Consider the following 25,356-nt stretch of genomic DNA (forward strand, 5'->3'; position numbering starts at 1 on the left):
CTAATTCAGCTAATGTGGACTCCTCAGATTCACAATGGATAATAGCATTCCTTTGAATTAGTGGTGGACTCCACACTTTAGCCTTGTCTTTTTATTTATGGTTGTTCATAAACAGTGCTGTGACTTTTAGCAGTGATTTGGGGAAAATAAAACCAAGCTACACCTCATGTAGGCCTAAGGTCTCTTTACGAGTCATTCGCTTCTGGTTTTGCTCCAAGATTCTGGTCTGATCAGTTTTAACAACTCCTCTTTCCGGCTCGGGTGCCGGTAGGTTGCATAAGTGCAACTGCTGAAATGTGTATAAATAGCACAAAAGGTACGCTCAAAACGCTCATCTCAGGCAGATTAAAATAGAAAAGGTTTGTTGTCAGTGCAGCGGCGTACGGCTCTCTTTTGAGACCTGGCACCGTGCAAAAAAATATATTTGAACTGTGTTGTAGGGTGTCTATATAGGCTGCCTGGCTTCATCTGTGAGTATTGGCGCTGGGGCTGCAGCCAATCACTCAGTACCTTCTGGACACACAGCCTCCTAACGGGTGTTAGCAACTTTCCATTTGTACGTGCTACTAGATTATTACTAATTTAGGAGTGTTTAGTATGCATTATTATTCTATTTTATTAAGGCTTTTTTTCTATTGGTATGTTTCGGATGGAAGAGTGTTTTTCATTTCATTTGCATGATTGCCGGTGACTTTGAGGGGAACTATAATACAGATAAAGGATACCTGGGCCTTGTAGGGTGTCTATATAGGCTGGCTTCATCAGTGAGTCTTGGCCTGGGCTGCAGCCTATCACCCAGTGCCTTTTGGACACACTTCCCTGCTTGCCTTTCAATGAGAGGAACTAAAATACAGATAAGGGATACCTGGGCCTTGAGCTGTTGCATGGAAATAGTTGACATCTGTTCTGCATTTCATGGTTCCATTCCCAGGAATTGTATTTTGTCATTGTTATGTTTGATATATATGTTAATGCATTTTTTAAGTTGTTTAGCCATTTTCACTCTGGCACAGGGACTTCCAATGGAAACTAGCCTTTTGGCTACAATTGGATGCATTTACATTTTAATGTTTATTTATGAACACTGTCCCTCTTTGTCAAATTAACAAACTGAAAAAAAAAGTTGTCCCTGAACTTTAATGTAAAGAACTGAGCAACAGCTGTGGTGGAGGGTGTTTGGAACATGGCTCTGGGTGTTTGTACGCGTTCGCATTTTCAGTTCAACATCCCACGCTACCCCTTTCTGCTGGCGAGGTGTCACGCAGTCTTGTTTCCCCTTTTTTTTTGCCGCTGACTGTTGAGCTGACTGTTCCAGTTCCTGCTTGTTTACCCTGCCAGGGTACAGTGCAGTTCATCACGCTGACAGGAAGAAAGGAGGATGGAGTCAGAAATGACTCCTCAGAGATGAGCTGGAGTCTAATCTGGCACCAGTTTGTTTAATGACTCCTAGCGACAGAGTAGGCCGCCTAGCGACAGAGTAGGATGCACTTCGTCATGTTTGGCGTGACCTGTTGGTGGCAGCATGTCGTTCTGCTTAAATCAAAGTTCAATTAACCATATAACTGATATATGATGATGATATATTGGCTATAATGATGTATAGACTAGACCTTGTATTCACTCTTCACCTCACCACTAGCATACATAGCTGGTGCTTAAACCTACAACCTGCAATGAATGCATTGATAAGTTTTACTTTTATTTTCCTTGGACAAGCTGGGTTAAATATTCACGTACATGGATTGATACACCTTTACACTGATGCCTTGCGGTCATCAGCAGGTACATAAAGTCCTATTTAAAGCCCTATGTAAACACCTACGGTACATAAAGCCCCTTTTCCACACGGACTAATAGTACACTCTGTTCCCACTCTAAGCGAAGAGAATTAGCGTGTCCTCTCACTATCACCTTCATTTGGGACGTTGCCACTGGTTCTTGCCAAAGTGTTCTCTGTACCATTGTACCAGAATGACCTCAGAAATAGAGGCATATATAGTATTAATTATCCTCTCTCAAGTCTCACTGATAATGGGTTGGGGGACGGGGAGTCGTTAAATCAGATGGAGATCGGGCCGGCGCTGTTTCAATTAATGAAGCTCTTCCCTCACTTCTGTCTCTCTATGGGCTGGGTTTCATAAGGCTGCTGGATCTTTTCTATTCTCTCTGTTCTCTGTTTCTGTCCCTCTGGTTATTTCAAACCCTGTCTTCTTTTTTCCCTTGTTCTTCCTGTCACACACACACACACACACACGCACACACTCACACACACTCACACACACTCACACACACTCACACACACACACACACTCCTCCTGTTCATCCATGGTACTCTTGTTTACGAAATCTAAAATAATCATTAGTGAGAAGAATTAGAGTACACTAATTCTCACTAATGACTAAACTAAAATAATGATTAGTGAGAATCAGAGCACACTAATTCTCACTAATGACTATTTTAGTTTTTGTAAACAAGAGTCCCATGGATGAACAGATGTTTGTAGCGAGATTGGTTGTTGACCTGCCATATGAATTGCTGACCACTGTGTAGCTTCTCTAGCAAGCTGTTTACTTTGTGCATAGTTACCTTGTTAATGTTCTAACGTTGGAAAGTTGTCTCAGACACCTCGCAAATCACCTCCGATGTATTTTGTGGTTAACTGCAAGCAGAGCGAAGCAACAGAACCACAATTCAGTTTAACAACGCATGGCTTAACCGCATTCAAAGTGAATGAGAGGCGTCTCAGTCTCAGCCTCCAATCTCTCTCCTCCTGAATACCCCCTCCCTCCCCCGATGTGTGCTTGTGCTTTAGTGTGTGTGTGTGTGTGTGTGTGTGTGTGTGTGTGCGCGTGTGTGTGTGTGTGTGTGTGTGTGTAAGCACACAGCAGCATCAAGCAGATTGCCTTATGGCCTTTCAGCCCTCCTTTGCTTCAATACAGCACGATTGCTCCCCCCGTGCTTTGATGTCTGGAGACCTATGGCTGCTCTCCTCTTTCCATCTCTCCCCTCCCCTCCCTTCTCTCTTCATCCATCCATCCATCCATCCATCCACCCACCTCTGCCCCCCTCCCCAGATCTGAACCCTCACATAGCTGTTTGTGCTCATCGTTAAACTGTTTACCCATCCACAAGAACAATGCCCAGTGTCCTCCTTTGCTCTCTGATGAGGAGGGCACATCTATTCCCCAGACAGCATTTCTTTGTTCTTTTCATCCCATCCCAGCCTTTTCCCTGTGACGTGTGTGAGATTTAGAACACGTGTGCGTGTGTGTATGTGTGTGTACTTGGAGGGGTGATGGGGATGCTTAAATATTTTATATTCACAGGCAAGCTTTCCCAAGCATGGCCTTGATCTTGTTTAATTCATTGGCCTTTCTTGTGGTTGGTTAGCCCCTCTGGAATTAACCGAAACAAGGGACCCTGTGTCACTTTTGAAGAGGAGAGCAATTTGTTTTTCACTGATCTCACCAAATCTCCTTCCGTGCTTCGCGGTGAGATTGCTGTGGATAAATATTGAGCCTTTCTCTCTGTTCCTCCGTCACCAACATGATTACATTCCCGATTTCCATTATATTTCAATTATGATAAAATTGGTGATTTGTATTGATGTGATGTAGCACAAACATTGTTGCAGAAAAAAAAGTCAATAAACAGAAACAATGAACGTACTATATAAGTGATTGCTTTTGCTGAACTGTAATTACGTTGTACATTTGGTTTGTAGCAGGTGTCCACTCTCCCCTCCATCCCAGTTCACCCGCTCTGTCCTCTGAGACTGCAGGTGGGTGTGGGTGTGGGAAAGGTGAATCCTCTGCTAACCCCCGAGCACCTCATTTGAACAGATCGCCCTGCAGCCTGCAGGCCAAATTGACGTGTAGGAAGGGTCGGATCAAACGGGGCTTGTAAAAAAAAAAAAAAAAAAAACTCTCCGCCGACACATTTTTTTCTCAACCGCAACAGGATGGAGGTTTTCCTCGGCTAAAGCGAGGCTATCGATTTAAAGGGAATAAAAAAAATAACCTTCAGCTTGACGAGGGACGGCGGTGGTGAGAAGAGGGCCCTGATGTGATCTGCTTCACAGTGTGTAGTCCAGAGTGAGTCGGGGATCATGATCAAATTGATTGATCCTTGGAAGGCAATATATCTGTAGACAGGGGAGGCTTGTGATGCTGTGGTGACTATAAGAAACTTTTATGCTTAATAATCTCTCCCCATCTCTCTCTCTCTCTGTATCTCTCTGTATCTCTCTGTATCTCTCTGTATCTCTCTGTCTCTCTCTGTCTCTCTCTCTCTCTCTGTCTCTCTCTCTCTCTCTCTCTCTCTCTCTGCCTCTCTCTCTCTCTCATGTCCTCCCTCAGGTTTTAACCTCCGTCCTCAATCATTTAGTGTAACTTTAGTTCCTGTATTGATATTAGTTCTTCCGTTTTTGCTGTATTTGGAATTAGCATTATTGATGGATGGCATCCATCATTTCTGTTAGATCTTCCTGATGCTCTTTCCCACCACCACCCTCTCTCTGTCTGTCTCTCTCTGTCTCCCCCTCTCTCTCTCTCTCTCTCTCTCTCTCTCACCTCTCTTTTTTATATATATTTTTTACATCTCTATTTTCCTATCCCACACTCTATCTGTCTTGTCTTCTCCCTCTTTCTTTCTCTTTCTCTCCCTCTCTCCCTCTCTTCCACCCTCTCTCACTCTGTCCCTCTTTTGTTGTCTGGCCTTGTTTCTCTGTGACTCAGAGTGACAACTCCGGGGATCGTCTCCCCCCCCCCCCCCCCCCTCCTCTAAGATGGCTCAGCCTTCCGGTTGTCTTGATGAGAGGCCGAAAGCCAGCGCAGCATTTGTTTGCCCTCGCTGTTGTGCACTCAGTCCCCCAGGATTAGGAAGCTTACAAGAGAGGCCTTATAGCGCGAAAGGCCCAAGCCTCATAGCCAGCTTTGGTGGTCTCCCATTATACAGAATGCCATGTAGACTAGAAATAACTGGACTGTGGCGGCCATCTACGGGTGCTACTGATGGTACTATTACATATATAGCACATACATTAGGTAGATTCATAGCATGGCAGCATGTCACAGACTCATTTAGCAGCACAGCAGAGTTAGCATGATCATTAGCTTTTTTTAGATGCATAGCTGGGATTTGATTTCTTGTGTTCTCAACCGGGGCATGTGGATTCTTTTTCCCCTCTCTCAGTACTACTTTTGCCTGTATCCCTTGTGATGTGTCCATATCTTCCTGAATGCCAATGCAACGGTGCTCACGTACACCCCAAAGCAAAGTCACCCTCCCTACACACACACACACACACACACACACACACACACACACACACACACACACACACACGTCCTCTCCTCTGGCGCGGGTCCAGAGGATGGTACCCCCAGTCTCCTGCCTGCTGTGTTCTGTCTGCCAACAGAAAAAAAAAGCCCCACGTCCAATAATCAGAGCAGCAGAACTCATCGATCTCCGCGCTCCACTGCCCACACGCGCTCAGCCAATTTCACACGGTGCTTGAGTAAAGAAGTGCATGGATTCAGAGGCTTTTTCACAGATTACACAAGCAGTATCCCCTTTCAAAGAGCGGTTGTAAAAGCTAATGATGCGCGAGGTGGCTATGAGAGGCACCGTGAGTCATACTGGCCAACCACAAGGATAAATTGGAGAAATCGATAGCACTGAACTTTTCATTACAAACCTGAATGTGCTATTGTTTGCCCATATCACTTATTTAAGTCAATTGAGTAGTTTTGATTCAGGTGCGTTGTATTTGCGCTTTGGAATATAGACTATATATTTACACCCTCTGTTTATAACAGTCCCTTTTTTGTCTGCAGTAGTGAAGATCTGCCCTTATATAACAGATAACAAATTGGTTATATATCAAGTAATATTGATTAATGATCAATAAAATAAATAGCAACACAGTAAAACATGCTACATATAAACAGTTATAATCAATAGCATTGTGTGTAAACACACAGTCAGCTCTATGTTGCTTGTTTAAGAAATGTCATACCATTCAGCACGACTCCAAGAGAACTTGTGAATAAGATAAGAGTAGGGGATTTCATAAAAGCGGTGATTTGATAACATTCCGCTTTGCTTGGCTGTACGTTATCAGATAGCGCTCTCTGCACTTTGCAGTATTGGATGCAAAAACAGAAACCTTCTCAGTGTGTCCCTTAGTCAGCTTTCTGTTCTGTTTTGGTGGGACGTATCATGTTTCAGAATCTGTTTTGCATAGATGTCCCTCCAAATTTAAACCATGGTGCTCCCATTTTCTGCTACGTTCAAATGAATTTTCAGTGTGCTGTCTCTTTAAGAGGTCAATCATGCAACTGTGGTTCACCACACATGAATGGCATTAGATAAGACACCACAGGAAGGGGATGAGGTTAAGGTGAGACTGTGCTGAAGATGTGATTTCTTAAAGGTGTTTGTGGTTTAGTCCATATTTAGTCTTCGTGTGTAAATACAGCATCCCTCTCAACTAAACTGGGCTGTATTTAGTGCATTGAGTATTCAAGTGAGTGGTCAGATTATTTGTTCATACCACAAAATTTGCAGTGAGTCAGGAATAATTTGTGAGATGCAGATTAAGTCTTACAGTCAGTTTTGTTCTCCAATGTGTATAGCTTGGATTGGCCCACTGTGTATTATTTTAATGACCATGACATAAAAGTGATGTAAGAATCACAAATAAAAGTAAATGTCAAAGTGTCACTGATTGTATAAAATAAGATAGTAGATCATCAGAATCAACATGTACATTTAGTAATTTAGCAGACGCTTTTATCCAAAGCGGCTTACAAGGATGTATATACATTTTACATCTACACTGATAGCACATCAGGAGCAATTAGGGGTTCAGTGACTTGCTCAAGGATGCTTCGACAGTGAGGAATCGAACTAGCAACCTTTTGATTACTAGCTCCCCACCTCAACAACAACTTACCACTCATATGACACATTTATATCAGGGATGAATATCGCATGTGATAGCAGGTTGTTGACATTTAAGCTCAACAGACAAGCAAATTACATCCCCTCGCTTCCATACTCCTGAAGGAACGTGTTGATTGGCTGAAGTTGTTTATTGCGCAGTCTGAGCCGCTCTGTTTGTTTCCCATTGACAGAGTCAGGACTGTGTAAACACCGGAGTTCTCTTGAACACGCACACCTAACGGACAGGGCCACGAGGACAATAAGCCACATTCGACAAACATTGTATTGGATTATAATTGCGGACTGCACCTTTAAATGTTTAAATATTAGGATCTTTAATTCAGAACTCTGTCTGGGTACAAATATCAGTATATTCCCTTTTTTAAGATCAAATGTATTGTTCAGTCCTCATTTTTCTCAGTTCAGGAGTTAGAGTTCATTATCAACGTTTCCTTGTATCAATGTAGTGAACTTCACACTTCCCTGTTGTGGTTTCCAGATTTCTGTTCCACATTTGAAGTTTATCTTTAATCACAGGCTCCTTCAAACTTGACTTCCCCCTTCGACTTCTTGCTGAACCACTTTTGTTACGTATTTGTTACGTACATGGTTTTGCCAAACTCACTTGTCTACAAACCCTTTCAGTGTAAGACTCATAGTAGCAGTGTAATGTACGTGGCCCTGATACACTGACATAACTGTATGAAGTTTGTGTATGTCTGTGAGGTGTTGGGTAGATGTGAGGTTCTGCAGTTGTTTTATTCCATGGGCTCTGCAACTCTCGCCAGCATTCAGTGAAGAGAAATCACACACCTCAGACCTCCCGCTCACAATTTGGATTCTTAAGCGCAATTGATGGTCGTCTGTTTACGGACACATGGACACACACGGAGAGCCTTCTCCAACGTTGCAATCCCCATCTGTGGCCTGACGTGCACCACTATCCGACTCGGTCAATGCATCAGTATCAATGCTTAACAACAACCACAACCAGAGAACCATAAATTAAAATGGGTCAGTCGAGGCAACTGCAGAGTAACGGAGTCGAAGAAGTATAGTTTGGCCTTTAGGAATAGAGAAGTGGGAGGAGTTTATCAGACCACTCCTGCATGCTGGAGATCTGACATTTTGTTTGTATCAAACAGCAAGGCAACGGTAGGAGAAGGAAAAGGAGTCACGAGTGAGCATTTCTGGCAACAATATGACTTCATATAGTTTTGGGGGCTGTATGGAAAAGACAGCCATGGTTATGGCTTGCATTCCCATGGAAGGTATGCTTCATGTAAATGAAGTAGTTATACAAATGATGTTTAAAAAGGTGAATCTGCCTAGGCTGTCGCTGGAACGGACAGCACTAGGTAGTTCATTCCACCACCGAGGACCAACAAATGAAAAGAGTCTTGCCTGCAATGTCTTTCTGCTGAGGGAGGGCAAAGACAACATGGGGTTCATCAGGGGAGCGAAGTGGTCGAGAGGGGGATGCCATGCTTCACTTGGTCAATGGCTGCTGACAAGTCTAGTCAAATCAGAGCTGATGACTGAGCAGAGGCTTCCACTGCTCTCAGTGCTTCAGTCACAGAGAACAGAATTTGTATTTGTTTTTTTAGAAACAAATGTTTTGTCTTTTTTTTTATGTTTTTCTTTTGTGTTTATATTTATGGATTTGTGTGCTGAGGAGTTGTCCTTTTGCTGTGTCTGTAATGGATAGAAATGTAGCTATAACTATTTTCTCCTGACTGTCTTGTGCTGACTGTCTTGGATTAATAAACAATAAGTAAAATTCGCTTTAAGTGGAATGACCACGCATAAACCCAGACTGCTTAGGGTCTAGCTAATTATTCTGAGACACAAACTCAGAAACTTGTGGATTGGGGACTGGAGATGGGTGGTTGGGATAGAGTCCAGAGGGCATGTCATAGGACGACTATGTTAAAGAGACCTCTTCCTTATTAAGAGGGGAGAATGAATTCAACGATGCTCCAATTCATTTGTATAGCCAAAATATGGCTTTACCAGAGGGCATACCCATCTCATCGGCTGTCTCCTTGAGTTTGCTCATGCAGTGCTCAGCGCTGCTCTCTATTCCATGAGAAGTCAATGCACATCGGAGATACCCTAGGGAAATGCTACTCCCTGCTCTCAGAATGCAGCTGAGCATTATGGCTCAGAGTAGCTTACACACATACACAGACACACAAACAGACACACAAACAGACACACAAACAGACACAAACAGACACACACAGACACACACAGACACACACAGACACACACAGACACACACAGACACACACAGACACACACAGACACACACAGACACACACAGACACACACAGACACACACAGACACACACAGACACACACAGACACACACAGACACACACAGACAGACGCACAGACGCACAGACGCACAGACGCACAGACGCACAGACGCACAGACGCACAGACGCACAGACGCACACAGACATGACACACACAGTCACACAGGTTCAATACATGTGCGTGCATTTATAGTATTTATAGCTGCGTCCTCGAGAAATGTTAGTTAGAAATGCGAATGGGCGGTACATATTATATAGGCAAATATTTTTCCTGTGGCTCAGCTGTTGGAGCAATGTGCTGTGAACACCAGGGTCATGGAATTGATTGGAAGGGAACACACATGTTTGTAGAATCCTATACCTAACCTCTACTGCAAGTGCCTTTGGAGGAAATAGTCTGCTCAATTAATACATGCGACCTCTGACCTTTTATGAACTGGGCTATGAGTCAGCGTGCTCAGTGGGGTTGTTCATATCCTGTTGGTTTTCCGTAGGCCACATCTTTTTCTCTGTTTCACTTGAGAAGTGCTTTGTGGCAAGTAGCAAAGCATACAAGGGACAGATCATCATTGACATTAAACTTCACAAGAAAGGAGAAGACCTCCCTCCTCACAAATGACATCTATTTATTTGTAAACACGGTATCCTCTTTTTTTTTTGTTGATTCTCTGAAACCTACCTTCCTCACACAAGTTTGTACATCCGGTCTGCTTTCCATTTAACATTTTCAGTCATTGAGGAGATGCTTTTATCCAATGGGACTTATTGTAGAGTATTGTACAATTATACATTTCTGCCAGTTTGTGTGCTCCCTGGATATCAGACCCTTGCTTGGTGTTGTTGGCACCTGCTGAACTGATTAAGCCACAGAAGCATGCTTGCTGTTTGGCTCCGTTTCCCCACTGTCTGTGCGTGCGTGTGTGCGTGTGTGCGTGTGTGTGTGTGTGCGTGTGTGCGTGTGTGTGTGTGTGCGTGTGTGCGTGTGTGCGTGTGTGCGTGTGTGCGTGTGTGCGTGTGTGCGTGTGTGCGTGTGTGCGTGTGTGTGTGTGTGTGCGTGATGAGGTGGCAGAGATGAAGGTGAGAAAGCCAGAGGGTCACCATCGCTTTACGCAGACAGTTGCAATAAGGAGCATCATAAACCCCAGCAGCCTCTTGCCCCAGCTGAAGCGGCAAAGCCAGACATCCCATAACCACCCTGGAGATGACTTTTGATTCAGATGCAGGCCACCAAATCACCCCTAGTGTTTTTTTGTTGTTGTTAAGTTTGTTTCATGTGCAATGGTGACCGTTGTTCTCATCATTCAGACTTTCTGACAGACTGAAGTTCACAAGGTGAAGACAAGTGCAAGAGTGCTATGCTTAAGGCATAGATGGAAGTTGTTGGAGATTTTGTTATTGCAGTGTTACATCAGCAATGTCTGTGTAATATGTCTTTATTTATTGTCCTCTAGGGGGCACTGTAGAGAACATGTTTTAAAAAGCTCCTCCATGTGTAGACCGAAAAGGAGGATAAATCAACTTACTGATGGGGAAGATTGGTCCATTGAGATGGGTGTTGGCTTTTAGGTTGCTCACGTAGTCGTGTATCTGGCTTTTTGTTGGTGATTTCTGACGATTTGCTATAAATGTTAGCTGATATTATTGAAAGTGTATGTAAGCTGATATAATTGAAAGTATATCTTGGCTGACATAATTGAAAGTGTATGTTAGCTGATATTATTGCAAGTGTATGTAAGCTGATATTAATAAAAGTTCCACCATCTTACAGACAAAATACCCTCTGAATGAATTCCACGCTATTTACTTTTTATAGAGCATTATAGATCTACAATAATGTTCCTCTTGATGTTATGCACGGTGCAATTTCCATGGTTACAGCCGTATTGATTGGATTTTATGTTTCTAAAGTTAATTGAGGGACACCAACTGTTATGTCCAATATAAGCCCTCTGGAAAAGGTTGACCTTTTCCTGCTGTTTGAATAATGTCCAGATAACCTTTTGCAACATGAGATTTTCTCCCTCAGTTAGCCAATGTCCTTGTGCAAAGATTTGCAAATTTAAACCCAGATGATCACTGTGACCAGATTATAATATATATTCTTTAGGCGTGGTCCTATGATTCAGGTATAAATCCTGTGCCCTCTTGTATTTCATTTAAAAAAACATATGAGCAGATTATGAACAAGTAATCATGGATATTGCAGGTAGTGTGAAACAGGTTTCTTTTAAACATATTTGTTTAAGTGTAGGAGGTTGTTAGAGTCTGAGCTCTCTATCAATGCAGCGCTGTGGTGCACCACCTCAGGATTTTACCTCATCAGACCGAGACACCTGCCGCTCGGCAACACTGTTGCCTGGCAACCAGACAGAAGATCCCAGTGTGATAAGTTGAGGGAGTTCCCTTGCTTACATTGTATTTTAGAGTGTGGAATGTCAAATAGGGGGACTGCTACAGATAGCGGAATATACCTTTTGTCTCTATCAGATGAATCAAAACAGTGCAGAGTGTGATGTTCTTGCTTTCCTATGACGACAAAAAGCATGACTTCCAAACCTCTAATTAGCACCTGTATTGTAAAAGTAATTCTCTTAGTTATCCCTTGGTGCAAGCTTTCAGGTCTGAGTTGGATGAAAACTCCTGAAATATCCCTGCTACGCGTCGGGGTGCTGTTCGCCCCGTCAGGATTTATTTTTGGATAATGCCCCCCGGACAATACATTATCCCTTACTTGTCATTCTTTATTACAAGGCTATTTATATATTTGATAGTAATTTTAAAGGTAGATTTCTCTCTGTTGATAATGTCACAAATGGGGTGTAGCTCAGTCTAACCTGTCTGCCCTTTCTGCTCAGGCTGCTTTAAGGACGGCCGCATTGTGTTCTTTCTGCTCAGGCTGCTTTAAGGACGACCGCATTGTGTTCTTTCTGCTCAGGCTGCTTTAAGGACGACCGCATTGTGTTCTTTCTGCTCAGGCTGCTTTAAGGACGACCGCATTGTGTTCTGGACATGGATGTTCTCCACATACTTCATGGAGAAGTGGGCCCCCAGGCAAGACGACATGCTGTTCTACGTGCGCAGAAAGCTGTCCTACGTCAGTGCAGACAACACAGAAGGCAAAAAGGTAAGAGGAAGACCTTTGAAGGTCCACATTACAGCACTTGTTTATATATTGGTTGATTATAGTTAACTTAAGGCAAGGCAAGGCCATTTAATTTATGTAGCGCATTTCATGCACATGTGCAGCTCAATGTGCTTTACATCAACAATAGCAGGAAAGACAATAAAGAATTAAAATGATAAAAATTAAGAGTAAAATGATACATGCAAAAAGAAGATGATAAACATATGAATATAAGATAAGATAAGATGTAAACTACATAATGGGTAGTGCTGGTGAAGAGTCCTAACCAGCTCACCAGTATGCCTGTACTGCCCAGCTGGGTGACCAATTTTGTAGTCTGCTATAAATGTAACCATTTATCCTGCCATGGGTCTGATTGATTACTGCATTGATTTTGTGGTCCAAAGTCTAGCTCATTGTGGTGTGAAGGGTACATGATTTCTCAGTGCATGGATCACTGGACTGGTATTTGGCCCAGTCATTATGGTGCTTGCTACTGTATCTCAGAATTTGTAAACAAACTAGAACTCATCCCTGGTAGGCCATCAGGAGATCTGCTTAAAGCAAGTGTTTTGGTTCGAGTCTACCTATAAGGCATTCAAAAACCAGCAAGAGATCTAACCCAGGTCACAAAACTACACCGTGCATAGCCTGGGCTGGTAGTTGAGTTTAAATGAAGAGAAAAACTAAAATCTTGTCTAGATTGTGAATCAAATTACTCTAATGTGAATACAGTTTGGCATATACAGTATACTGTGTGGTACTTTCCAGATAATGTCCCAGCCCATCTCTGTGGCTGGTTTTCCTGAGTTTGCATTTAATCTCATCTCACCTCTTCCTGCTATTGTGAAACCAAAACGGCACTGAGCACATATCTTCGGGATTTTCCGTGTGCCTCTTAATGCTTACTATATAATAAATTATCTGTAATAATGACAAACTTTCACACCCAGGTTCAAAGCATGGTCAGGGATTTTTGAGGGCGATCACTAACCAATTCAACCACCAATCACACACTCCCTCCAATCAGCTTTCCCTTAATTGCCCTTACCCCCAGACACATTTACTGACTAGAGTAAGATAGATGATGGCCGTTAGTTAAGGAAAGGCTAGATAACACTGGATGTTGTGTGTTGTGTGTTTTGTATGATGTGCACACCCAAGTACAGAGAATCAGACAGTCACCAGTACATAGTTCCCATAGAGAAAGTAGTATAGATCATATACTTCATTGGTGAGAGATACTACTCTCCAAGAAGTAATAAGAATTGTTGACCCTACCGAAAGGTCAGTGTTATTCCTATCTGCAGCAGGTATTTTTTTTCTGCTTTGTTGACACAGAAAAAGAAATTTAATGTTTCTTAAGTATTAACGTATTGAAATGAGTCATGAAGAGGGGTTGGTACTAATAATGTTGTTTAATAAGAAGGCAGTTGTATAAAGAAAAATGGCAAAACTTCTGAGACCCTTCTTTTCACAGATAGTCATCACCACCCCTAGAAGTGAATGATAACTGGGTCATTAATAACATGGGTTTGTCTTAAATCTACAATGACTGCGATTTATATACAAAGGCAGTTGATTTTCTAAATGTATTTTGTATTACATCATACACACAACAGACATGAAGAAATGGTATTGTAGCTAGTTCACTAGTGGTCGTATCTTCATGGAAATGGACTTCAAAGAGTTGAACACTCCCTCTGAATTGAAGGTTCGCCAATTTGCTCCGAGTACAGAGTTTCCACCCCAGATGTACAGGCCATTTGGGTTGGCGTCGTAGCAGGCGTTGTGCCAGAATGGTCCCATTGCTAAGAATGCACAGTTTGAGCCATGTGTGTCTTGGTCACGGTCATATGTGGTAAACTTCTGTCCACTGTGGGAAGCCAAAGAATCACCTGAAATACACAAAGACAAGGGTCATTTCCATAGATTCTCTCCACAAGTGTTATTTCAGGTACTCCTCACTTTTTTTTATTCAAAATGTAATTGTTGAAACCATAGCATAATTTAATGTTTGATGTATATGAAAGAATTCCGATACTGATATCATTCTCATCATTCCTCACATCACAACATATTCGTCAGTCGGTGCAAGTCAGGCCAAAGACGGCTGTGCCACTGATTCAACATGCTCAATCATCCAAAAAGCCGCCAACAAGGCTCCAACTAGTGCCAACGTTGTGGGACACACTGCAAAAACTAGGGCCACAGACACTCACTAATGGCCCGACATTGGCCAACGGCCGACCGTCCGCTTGGCGTGTCCGGGACTAAAGACTGTTTTAGCCTGTTTTGAGTGGTTGGGGAGATAATGCTCTGCACCGTTTGAGTCAGATTCATACGCGAGTCACGTGATGCCGGTAAAGACTGTGTTTAGGCTTGGCCTGGTAAACGTACTCACCAGCGCCTCCGTTTTGAAAGCCGCTTGCAGTGAGTCTGTAGCCATCCAGTTCGTTGCGGATGAGATCGATGAGTATTTGACAAATGCTTTTTTCCCCTTAAAGTCCTCCATGTCTACCCTCAGCTCATACTTAGTCTTCTCAGTGAGGAGGTGAAGAACTTCCAAACCTACAAGTAGTCATAGTTTCCATTACTTACAAAATAACACAAACAATTTATTTAAATTTTTCTCATTCTGATATACATACCAAGCCAGTATTCTCCCGCTGCATGTCCAAAGCCATTCCTGTACTGCTCCCATCTTCTGTAGAAGTTCACTGTGCCATCCATCCTCCTCTGAAACACCTGCAAATGTTGTTTCATGACAAAATGGTGACTAAAGATGATGGTCTCAAAAACTTTTTTTTTTTTAACCTTTGAAATTTCAAGTCTAATGACCTCTACTAGTGCTTCTAGAAGTTTATTCAAGGTTGGGAAAGTATACAGCGTGTAAAATAAGTATCGAACACATCACCATTTTTCTCAGTAAATATATTTCCAAAGGAGCTATTGACATTTTCGCCAGATGTTGGTAACAACTCAAATAAAAAAAGTTCAGAAATTAAGTTATGCGTAATAATATGAAATGACACAGGGAAAAAGTATTGAACACGCTTACTGATACGTGTTCAATACTTATTTTACCCGCTGTATATCCTACAAGGCACCCACTCGATGTTGATGGACACGTGGACACTGTCTGTATCTTTAACTTAAGCATAGCATAGCATTTATTCTCCGTCAGACAGAAACATTCTTATGTCTATAATTACCCTCTATCCAAATCAGTAAATGCGTAAGAGTATGAATTATCATGTTAGAGGGAAGTATTACTTCTGAATGCAGCTACTCTCCTGCTCCTTCTCTCCTGTAATTATGTTCTCCCCACTTTATTCTGCTGGCAAAGCAGCCCAATCACACTTTGGCCCCACTGCAAAAGTACTCACAGTCCACTTCCCACCATCTGTCTCCATATCACAGTATACGAACTGAGGCGACGTGGCACATGCTGGGTATATGGTGTAAATCCTGTTTGCCTTGAAGCCTTCATCATAGATATCCGCACAGTCCAGCGGCAAAGTAGTCTGAGAGAAGGCCTCTGCACAGAACAGCAGTATGGGTATAAGGACCTGGAAGAGAAATGTGTTAATAATTTACAGTATATGAATAATGTAAAGCTTCCAAGCAATGTTGTTCAATGTAAAGGATGGTGTTCAGAGTTCTCACCTGTATTGCCATGGTTACTCTCTTTTTTCACTGGTGGATGTTAAAAGATCAGGTATGGCTTTTTATAGGAGAAATGATGAATAATTGTTGTTTATTAAGCAAATATTACCACACACTATCTGTCTTTGTTTTGTCTTTCCTTGTACTTGCTTTCCACCTGTTTGTTTATTTCGTCATGTGCTTCTTGTGTTTGATTTGTCTTGGTTTTGCTCTGCCCTTATTTGGATCCGTAAGTTGGGATATTCTGTGTGTTTCTCAGTTTTTTTGGAGTTTTGCCTTGATCTTCTGTGCGTTAACAAAATGAGCGCAGTTTGAGGGTAGTCGGTTGGCCATCAGGCGAACCCGTTCAGGACACCACGTCAGGTCTCTTCCCCTCTGGTTCCAGCAGCCAAGCTTGATATCGATAAGGATGATATTGTGGATGATGAGATCAGTGAGTATATCGGTGGGGATTTTATCTCGGGGGATCATGTCTTTGAGAAGTCAGTCTACGGAGATGACTACGAGGACTATACCTATGAGAACGAGGATGGTTCAGATGAGGAGGAAGAAAGGGACACAACTCTGGAAGCTCTGTTTGCGGATAGTCGGTTGGCGTTCCGGCGAATGCCGTTCAGGTGCCGTCCCCTCTTGTTCCAGCACCCCTGCTTACCCTCCAGCTCCAGCCCCTGCAGCGTTCAATGGTCCCGCAGGCCGCTGCCCTTGCTGCCACTGCTGCTCCTCTCGCGGTTGCTGCGCCCGCTCCTGCCATAGCAGCTGGTCCGGCTGCTTCCCTCGCTGTGGGCAGCTGCCTCCACTTCTGCTCAGACAACGACAGCCGCGGCCTCCGCTGACGATTTTGGCACTCCTGACTTCCCAGTCCCAGCCACCGCTGCCGACCCAGACCCCGCAACCCCAGCTGCTGACCCTGAACCCGCAACCCACGCTGCTGACCCAGAACCCGCAACCCCCGCTGCTGACCCAGACCCCGCAACCCCCGCTGCTGACCCAGAACCCGCAACCCCCGCTGCTGACCCAGACCCCGCAACCCCCGCTGCTGACCCAGACCCCGCAACCCCCGCTGCCGACCCAGACCCCTCAGCCACCGTTACCGGCCCAGACCCCGCAGCCACCGCTGCTGACCCAGACCCCCGCAACCCCCGCTGCTGACCCAGAGGCGTTGGCAAATCACGTTCTGTTTGTTATTCTTCCCCATTATCAGTGCAGGCAAGGGCACTTATAAGCAAATATCAGCACAAACTGCACCAACATTTAAGCTGTTAACATTTCTTCTGACAACCCTTGCATACAGTATCACAGATCAATTGTTTTGAAGCGTTAGTTATCTATGATGGTTATGTTAATGTATCCAAGATCTTATTCATCGGTTGGGTTTGGGTTGAGGAACTTGAACTACAGGGGCAATAGTGGAAGAAAAGTCATCTGCATCATCATGGACCTCTGTGATGGTAGAACAGGCAGGCCTCATCTTCATGGACCTCTGTGCTGGTTAAAGTAGAACAGGCCTGTCTCATCATCATGGACCTCTGTGCTGGTTAAAGTAGAACAGGCCTGTCTCATCATCATGGACCTCTGTGCTGGTTAAAGTAGAACAGGCCTGTCTCATCATCATGGACCTCTGTGCTGGTTAAAGTAGAACAGGCCTGTCTCATCATCATGGACCTCTGTGCTGGTTAAAGTAGAACAGGCCTGTCTCATCATCATGGACCTCTGTGCTGGTTAAAGTAGAACAGGCCTGTCTCATCATCATGGACCTCTGTGCTGGTTAAAGTAGAACAGGCCTGTCTCATCATCATGGACCTCTGTGCTGGTTAAAGTAGAACAGGCCTGTCTCATCATCATGGACCTCTGTGCTGGTTAAAGTAGAACAGGCCTGTCTCATCATCATGGACCTCTGTGCTGGTTAAAGTAGAACAGGCCTGTCTCATCATCATGGACCTCTGTGCTGGTTAAAGTAGAACAGGCCTGTCTCATCATCATGGACCTCTGTGCTGGTTAAAGTAGAACAGGCCTGTCCCATCTTCATGGACCTCTGTGCTGGTTAAAGTAGAACAGGCCTGTCTCATCATCATGGACCTCTGTGCTGGTTAAAGTAGAACAGGCAGGCCTCGTCTTCATGGACCTCTGTGCTGGTTAAAGTAGAACAGGCCTGTCCCATCTTCATGGACCTCTGTGCTGGTTAAAGTAGAACAGGCCTGTCTCATCATCATGGACCTCTGTGCTGGTTAAAGTAGAACAGGCCTGTCTCATCATCATGGACCTCTGTGCTGGTTAAAGTAGAACAGGCCTGTCTCATCATCATGGACCTCTGTGCTGGTTAAAGTAGAACAGGCCCGTATCATCATCATGGACCTCTGTGCTGGTCAAAGTAGAACAGGCCACAGTTTCCCCAGGATGGCTCGTTGTCCTTATGGAAGGTGGGGAATTTGCGGTTGTTGTCCGTCTTCGTGGCAAAGCAAATATTATAAGGCTATTGGGAATCCCATATTAGGTGTAAGGCCCTGTTTATATACTTAAGCAGAATCAGGTCAAAAACAATCATGTTTGCACCTTTAAGTAAATACGGATGTACTTAAAGGTGCAAACATGACTGTTTTTGACCTGACCTGTACATCCTTGATCCTGGTGGAAGATTCTCTGTATTGGATCGGCTGTTGATATTTGAACTCAACAGCCAATCAAAGATAACCCTAACTTCAGGGCTCCTGAAGCAAAGTTGCTGATTGGCTGGAATAGTGTAATACTGCCATTTACAGAGCTACAACTGTGTGTGTGTGTGTGTGTGTGTGTGTGTGTGTGTGTGTGTGTGTGTTTTGAGCACACTTAGAATGGACAGCTAGAGAAATTAGCTGAAGTTGAAAAAAATTATAACTACTGACTATATCTTTACTTCAGTTCACTTTAAATGCCAAAACGACTGTAGAGTGTATTTCTGGAATACTGGAATAGCTAATGACTATATCCTTACTTCACTTCACTTTAGATGCTAGTTTAGGCAAGGTTAGATAACACTGGATGTTGTGTGTGTTGTGTGTTTTGTATGATGTGCACACCCAAGTACAGAGAATCATCAGTCACAAGTGCATAGTTCCCATAGAGAAAGTAGTATAGATCATATACTTCATTGGTGAGAGATACTACTCTCCAAGTAGTAATAAGAATTGTTGACCCTACCGAAAGGTCAGTGGAGTTCCTATCTGCAGCAGGTATTTTTTCTGCTTTGTTGACACAGAAAAATACATTCAGTATTATTAACGTATTGAAATGAGTCATGAAGAGGGGTTGGTACTTATAAGAAGGCAGATTTTAAAATACATTTTTTTAATAAGAAGGCAGTTGTATAAAGAAAAATGGCAACTTTATCTAAGACCCTTACTTTCATAGATAGTCATCACCACCCATAGCAGTGAATGATAACTGGGTCCTTAATGTATTTAATGTGTCTAAATGTATTTTGTATTACATCATACACACAACAGACATGAAGAAATGGTATTGTGGCTAGTTCACTAGTGGTCGTATCTTCATGGAAATGGACCTCAAAGAGTTGAACTCATTGAAGCCTCGCCAATTTGCTCCGAGTATAGAGTTTCCACCCCAGATGTACAGGCCATTTGGGTTGGCGTAGTAGCAGGCGTTGTGCCAGAATGGTCCCATTGCTACGAATGCACAGTTTTGGCCATGTGTGTCTTGGTCACGGTCATATGTGGTAAACTTCTGTCCACTGTGGTAAGTCAAAGAATCACCTGAAATACACGAAGACAGGGGTCATTTCCATAGAATCTCTCCACAAGTGTTATTTCAGGTACTCCTCACTTTTTTGTATTCAAAATGTAATTGTTGAAACCATAGCATAATTTAATGTTTGATGTGAGAGAATTCCGATACTGATATATCATTCTCATCATTCCTCACATCACAACATATTCGTCAGTCGGTGCTGTAAAGGCTTGGCCTGGTAAACGTACTCACCAGCGCCTCCGTCTTCAAAGCCGCTCACTGTGAGTCTGTAGCCATCCAGTTCGTTGCGGATGGAAATCGATGAGTATTTGGCAAATGCTTTTTTCCCCTTAAAGTCCTCCATGTCTACCCTCAGCTCATACTTAGTCTTCTCAGTGAGGAGGTGAAGGGCTTCCAAACCTACAAGTAGTCATACTTTCCATTAGTTATGAAATAACATTTTTTTTTCTTTTTTTCTCTGTTTTGATGTGCATCTTTGATATACGCACCAAGCCAGTATTCTCCCGCTGCATGTCCAAAGCCATTCCTGTACTGCTCCCATCCTCTGTAGAAGTTCACTGTGCCATCCATCCTCCTCTGAAACACCTGCAAATGTTGTTTCATGACAAAGTGGGTACTAAAGCTGATATTAAGTCTAGTTATTTTAGAACTCTAGTTTTTTATGAACCTCTACCTATTCATACAGAGAAACAAAAAAAAAAGTTCAGAAATTAAGTTATGTGTAATAATATGAAATGATTATTACATGCTTACTGATACGTGTTCAATACTTATTTTACCCGCTGTATATCCTACAAGGCACCCACTCGATGTTGATGGACACGTGGACACTGTCTGTATCTTTAACTTAAGCATAGCATAGCTTTATTCTCCGTCAGACAGAAACATTCTTATGTCTATAATTACCCTCTATTCAAATCAGTAAATGCGTAAGAGTATGAATTATCGTGTTAGAGGGAAGTATTACTTCTGAATGCAGCTACTCTCCTGCTCCTTCTCTCCTGTAATTATGTTCTCCCCACTTTATTCTGCTGGCAAAGCAGCCCAATCACACTTTGGCCCCACTGGCAAAAATACTCACAGTCCACTTCCCACCATCTGTCTCCATGTCACAGTATACAAACTGAGGCGATGTGCCGCATGCTGGGTATATGGTGTAAACCCCGCTTGCCTTGAAGCCTTCATCATAGATATCCTCACAGTTCAGCGGCAAGGTAGTCTGAGAGATGGCCTCTGCACAGAACAGCAGTATGGGTATAAGGACCTGGAAGAGAAATGTGTTAATAATTTACAGTATAATGTAAAGCTTCCAAGCAATGTGAGAGTTGTTCAATGTAAAGGATGGTGTTAAGAGTTCTCACCTGAATTGCCATTGTAACTCTCATTGTTCACTGGTGGATGGAAAGGATCAGGTTTGGCTTTTTATATGAGAAATGATGATTCATTGTTCTTTATTAAGCAAATATTGCCACACGCATATCCCCACAGTGTGGAATTTCCTAATCCCACCATTCTGAGAATTCACAAAGGAATTGTGTAATTGTGTAATTTCCCAAATGTACAACCCTTAGTTGTGTCCCTGTGTTTGTTTGTATTATTCATGTCATTCTGGATTAAAAGAGATAAATCGACATTGTCTTTAATGTCATTTGAATTGTTATCCTAGCAGTAATATTTAGAGTTTGGTAAGCCACTGTTATCTGGATATATTGGCTTTAGTTAGACTGATAAGGAAGGCATAATGAGGTAGATGTTTAATAGTTGGAGGGTCAATGTCTGCTATCACAGTGTTGCCAAATCATGTTCTGCTTTGTATTCTTCCCTATTTAATACTGCAGGCAAAGGCAAACATTAGCACGAACTGCACCAACATTTAGGGGTTAACATTTATGCTGACACCTTGCAGTTTCACAGATATTTTTTGGGGAAAATTAGTTATTCATGATGGTTATATGAATTTATCTGAGATCTTATTCATCGGTTGGGTTTGGTCTGAGGAACTGGAACTACAGGGGCAATAGTGGCTGAAAAGTCAGCCGCATCTTCATGGACCTCTATGCTGATTTAAAGGAGAACAGGCCACAGTTTCCCCAGGATGGCTCGTTGTCCTTATGGAAGGTGGGGAATTTGCGGTGTTGTCCGTCCGCGAAGTAGAGATTATAAGGGAATTAGGAATCCCGTATTAGGTGTAAGGCCCTGCTTATATATGCTTAAGCAGAATCAGGTCAAAAACAGTCATGTTTGCACCTTTAAGTACATACGGATCTACTTAAAGGTGCAAACATGACTGTTTTTGACCTGACCTGTACATCCTTGATCCTGGTGGAAGATTATCTGTATTGGATTGGCTGTTGTTATTTGAACTCAACAGCCAATCATAGATAACCCTGGAATAGTGTAACACTGCCACTTTATTTGTTGCCAATTTACAGAGCTACAACTGTGTGTGTGTGTGTGTGTGTGTGTGTGTGTGTGTGTGTGTGTGTGTGTGTGTGTGTGTTTTGAGCACACTTAGAATGGACAGCTTGAGGGCCGTGAAGAGAAATTAGCTGAAGTTGAAAAAAATTATATCTACTGACTATATCTTTACTTCACTTCACTTTAGATGCCAAAATGACTGTAGAGTGTATTTCTGGAATACTGGAATACCAAACTACCTCCCCTCCCATAAAAAAAACAATCAACAAAGAGCATGTAGCCGTCTCCTTCTGTGACTACTCCAGAGGAGACGGCGAATGATTTGTAATGAGTATAGACTTCGTTGGCAGCTTGTGGGTCTAGGTCACTCTCAGGAAATGAATGAACTCCAGCCCTTGTGATGTGAGAGAGGAAGGACCAAAGACAAACATTTTTGAATGGTCAACAAGCTTAATAACTAAGCCAGTACTCCCCCATTTGCGTTCCAACATTACAGTATAACACACAGTAAGCGAACAGAAAGTTAGTCCACTCTCCAACATGTATGTCCATGTCACAGTATGCATAGAAAGGGAAGAAGGGTCTTAACCAAGACATGAACCTTAACCTTTAGCCTGATTGGCATTGACCACTATGGGATTGCTATACTTCCTATTTCGCCAGTAATGGTTCAAGATGATACATTAGCCTTTTCCCAAACCCCCTTGGCAGTTAGGAAATAATGTTTCTGCCCTTGATGAAGAAATGTACTCATTCTTTTTGCTCCGGCTTGAATTTTCATATGCTAGCGTTGCCACTTCTGTTTGTATGCTTTGTCTAGCTCTAGGACTGCTGCCATTGTTGGGACTATGTTTCAATCAAGCGCTTCACTTCAGTGTCATTGAAGGTAGCCACCCCCACTGGTCCCTGATTGGTCCGCCCTTCAGAGTGGCAGAGTGAGTCATCGTGTGTCCAGACAATAATCTCAGCTATAACTGAGTTGAGAGCAAAAGGCAGGCGGGGCTTTATAACTTGTTTGGTTATAGACACCATGCCATACTTACAGTTACAACATTGTGCAAGAACTGCACTCAAGTGTCATAAAAGTGTATAGGCCTGTTATGTTTAGCCTCATAACTCCTGAAGTATAATATGCTTTGCTGTCGAGGCTGCCAAGGATTCTAGCAGACTAAGAAGAAAGAGAGATGCTGGTGGCTTATGACTCATTGCAGATTTCGTGACTGCACGGGGAAGCGTAATATTTTCAGCCTTTGCTTGCGTGTTGCGTAACGCTGCCCTTTGCAGCAGTCTAGGCCCTGAGAACCAACTTGCAGTTCAATGTTTCTCGGTAAATGCCAGGTCTCCAAGCCAATGCGATCAATGTTTTTATTTTTTTTGTATGTGACAGTGTGTCATGTACTTCGAAAGTGCCATTTCAACACATTGTAGCTTTGACTCAGTGACATAAACAGTTATGGCGATAGACAGACGTTTTATTTTGAGGTCTAGTGCGTCATGAGTCATGAATGTACACAGTTAAAGAGCAACTTGAGCCCCCTGTCGTAAGAGTGACGTAATCTTGTCTAGATGATTTCATGGCAGATGCCATATCTTGTCATTAGTCATCATGATGGTCATTATGCAATGCCATTACTGTTCATTTAACCAATTAGCATCATCGTTAATTGTGATGAAAGCTCTTCTTGACGCCATTGCAGCCTGTGTTACATGCTTTTAAGCTGGCATTGCTTCAAACATTTTTAAAGCCTTCACTGACTGTCAGGGCAACTTATGAGAAGATATAACATCTTTTTAACGTGCTTATGACATTGATATGTCAGTCATACGACCAAGGCTTTGAATACGGTGTCACTCCTAATCCTTTAAGAGTATTTCCACTTGTATGGAATGTTGGTGAATGATGAGGGCCCAGTAGTCTATTCATTGAGATGGACTTTGAGAAGTTCGCTTCCCGAAGGTGTGCCAGTAGACGCTGTGGGCATTGCTCCGCCCCCTCATGTAGACACTGTTGATGTTGCTGTTGGTTCCTGCCCAGTGCCAGCAGTGGTGTAGTGGGCTCTGGAGAAGTGGGTATACTCTTAATTTTGTGTAAGCAGCCCATACAGCACAGGATAATCCCTCTTCTTTCAGAAGTGGGTATACCTGCGTACCCTGGACTACACCACTGAGTGCCAGGAGCCTCCCTCTTGCTTCTCCGCACAGTTGGAGTAGGGCGAGAGGTCCTGGTTGCTGTTTTGTCACCTGTGCATACAGAAAGTAGGTTCATCTCACTGGCAATGTCTCTTATATATCTGTGCAATTATTACTCCACCCTCAGTTCGTAGATCTCACTCATGATCTCCAAACGTTGCATGGAAAGTCTCGTAAATTCTGTGTGATATTATTTTTGTCAGCACATCTTTGGTTGATTGTTAGGAGATGTGAACGCATCCTAATCCAGAAACTAATAATCCAGTAGCTAAGGACATAATAGTAACCTTTCTACTCTCCAGTCCAGTATTCTCCAGCTGCATGTCCAAAACCACTCTTGAACTGGTCCCATCCAGAGTAGAAGTTCACAGATCCATCCATTCTCCAGGGGATCACCTTTTGGGAATGTAAGCATATGAAATACCCTTTTGCTCAATTTTTCAGCGCAGAGTAAAAATAACTGTAAAATCTTATAAAATAATTTAAGTGTAAGCTCATCAATATCCCCAAATCTCCCACAGTCACACATCCAGTTTCGAAGATGCACTCTTGTCACACTTCATCAGTTTTGTAGCGTAGGCAGAAGGTTCAAGAAATTAACTGAAGAAATCTGTCAAGAGCGTTGCCTATTTGGGGAAGGACCTCTGTTGTGCATGAACTACAGTGATGAAAAGTTCTGGGTAAAGAGATATTATCCCTGTGTGTGTGTGTGTGTGTGTGTGTGTGTGTGTGTGTGTGTGTGTGTGTGTGTGTGTGTGTGTGTGTGTGTGTGTGTGTGTGTGTGTATGTGTGTGTGTCGCCCCTGCTGAGCACTGCAGTCACCCCACTGACAGTGTCTCAGACATGTGACGGCTCACAACAGACCTTCTTCTCTTTCGAAAAAGATTTGACTTTCTCCCTCCCTGTTTCTGGTTTTCACCTCTCATTTTCTTGTCGTGTTTCTT

The 25,356-nt window shown here is 43.0% G+C and overlaps 2 protein-coding genes across 2 annotated transcripts in view; one reads left to right on the plus strand and one right to left on the minus strand.

Moving 5' to 3' along the window:
* Positions 1-25,356, plus strand: part of kiaa0930 — a 52,603-nt gene that overhangs the window by 5,649 nt on the left and 21,598 nt on the right. Inside the window, exon 2 of the mRNA XM_080851140.1 lies at positions 12,246-12,394. Within this exon, the coding sequence (XP_080707266.1) occupies positions 12,246-12,394 (149 nt within the window). The remainder of the gene's footprint in view (positions 1-12,245; positions 12,395-25,356) is intronic.
* On the minus strand, positions 14,039-21,177 carry LOC308374922 (uncharacterized protein; the record flags this gene model as incomplete). Its single annotated transcript, XM_080850902.1, is given in 11 exon segments — positions 14,039-14,292; positions 14,799-14,861; positions 14,864-14,965; positions 15,046-15,142; positions 15,784-15,966; positions 16,716-17,123; positions 19,574-19,809; positions 20,036-20,203; positions 20,293-20,389; positions 20,886-21,068; positions 21,166-21,177. Coding segments are annotated over 11 exon segments (1,803 nt in total).

Source organism: Sprattus sprattus (genome assembly GCF_963457725.1).
Source record: "Sprattus sprattus genome assembly, chromosome: 14".
Taxonomy (NCBI): Eukaryota; Metazoa; Chordata; class Actinopteri; order Clupeiformes; family Clupeidae; genus Sprattus; species Sprattus sprattus.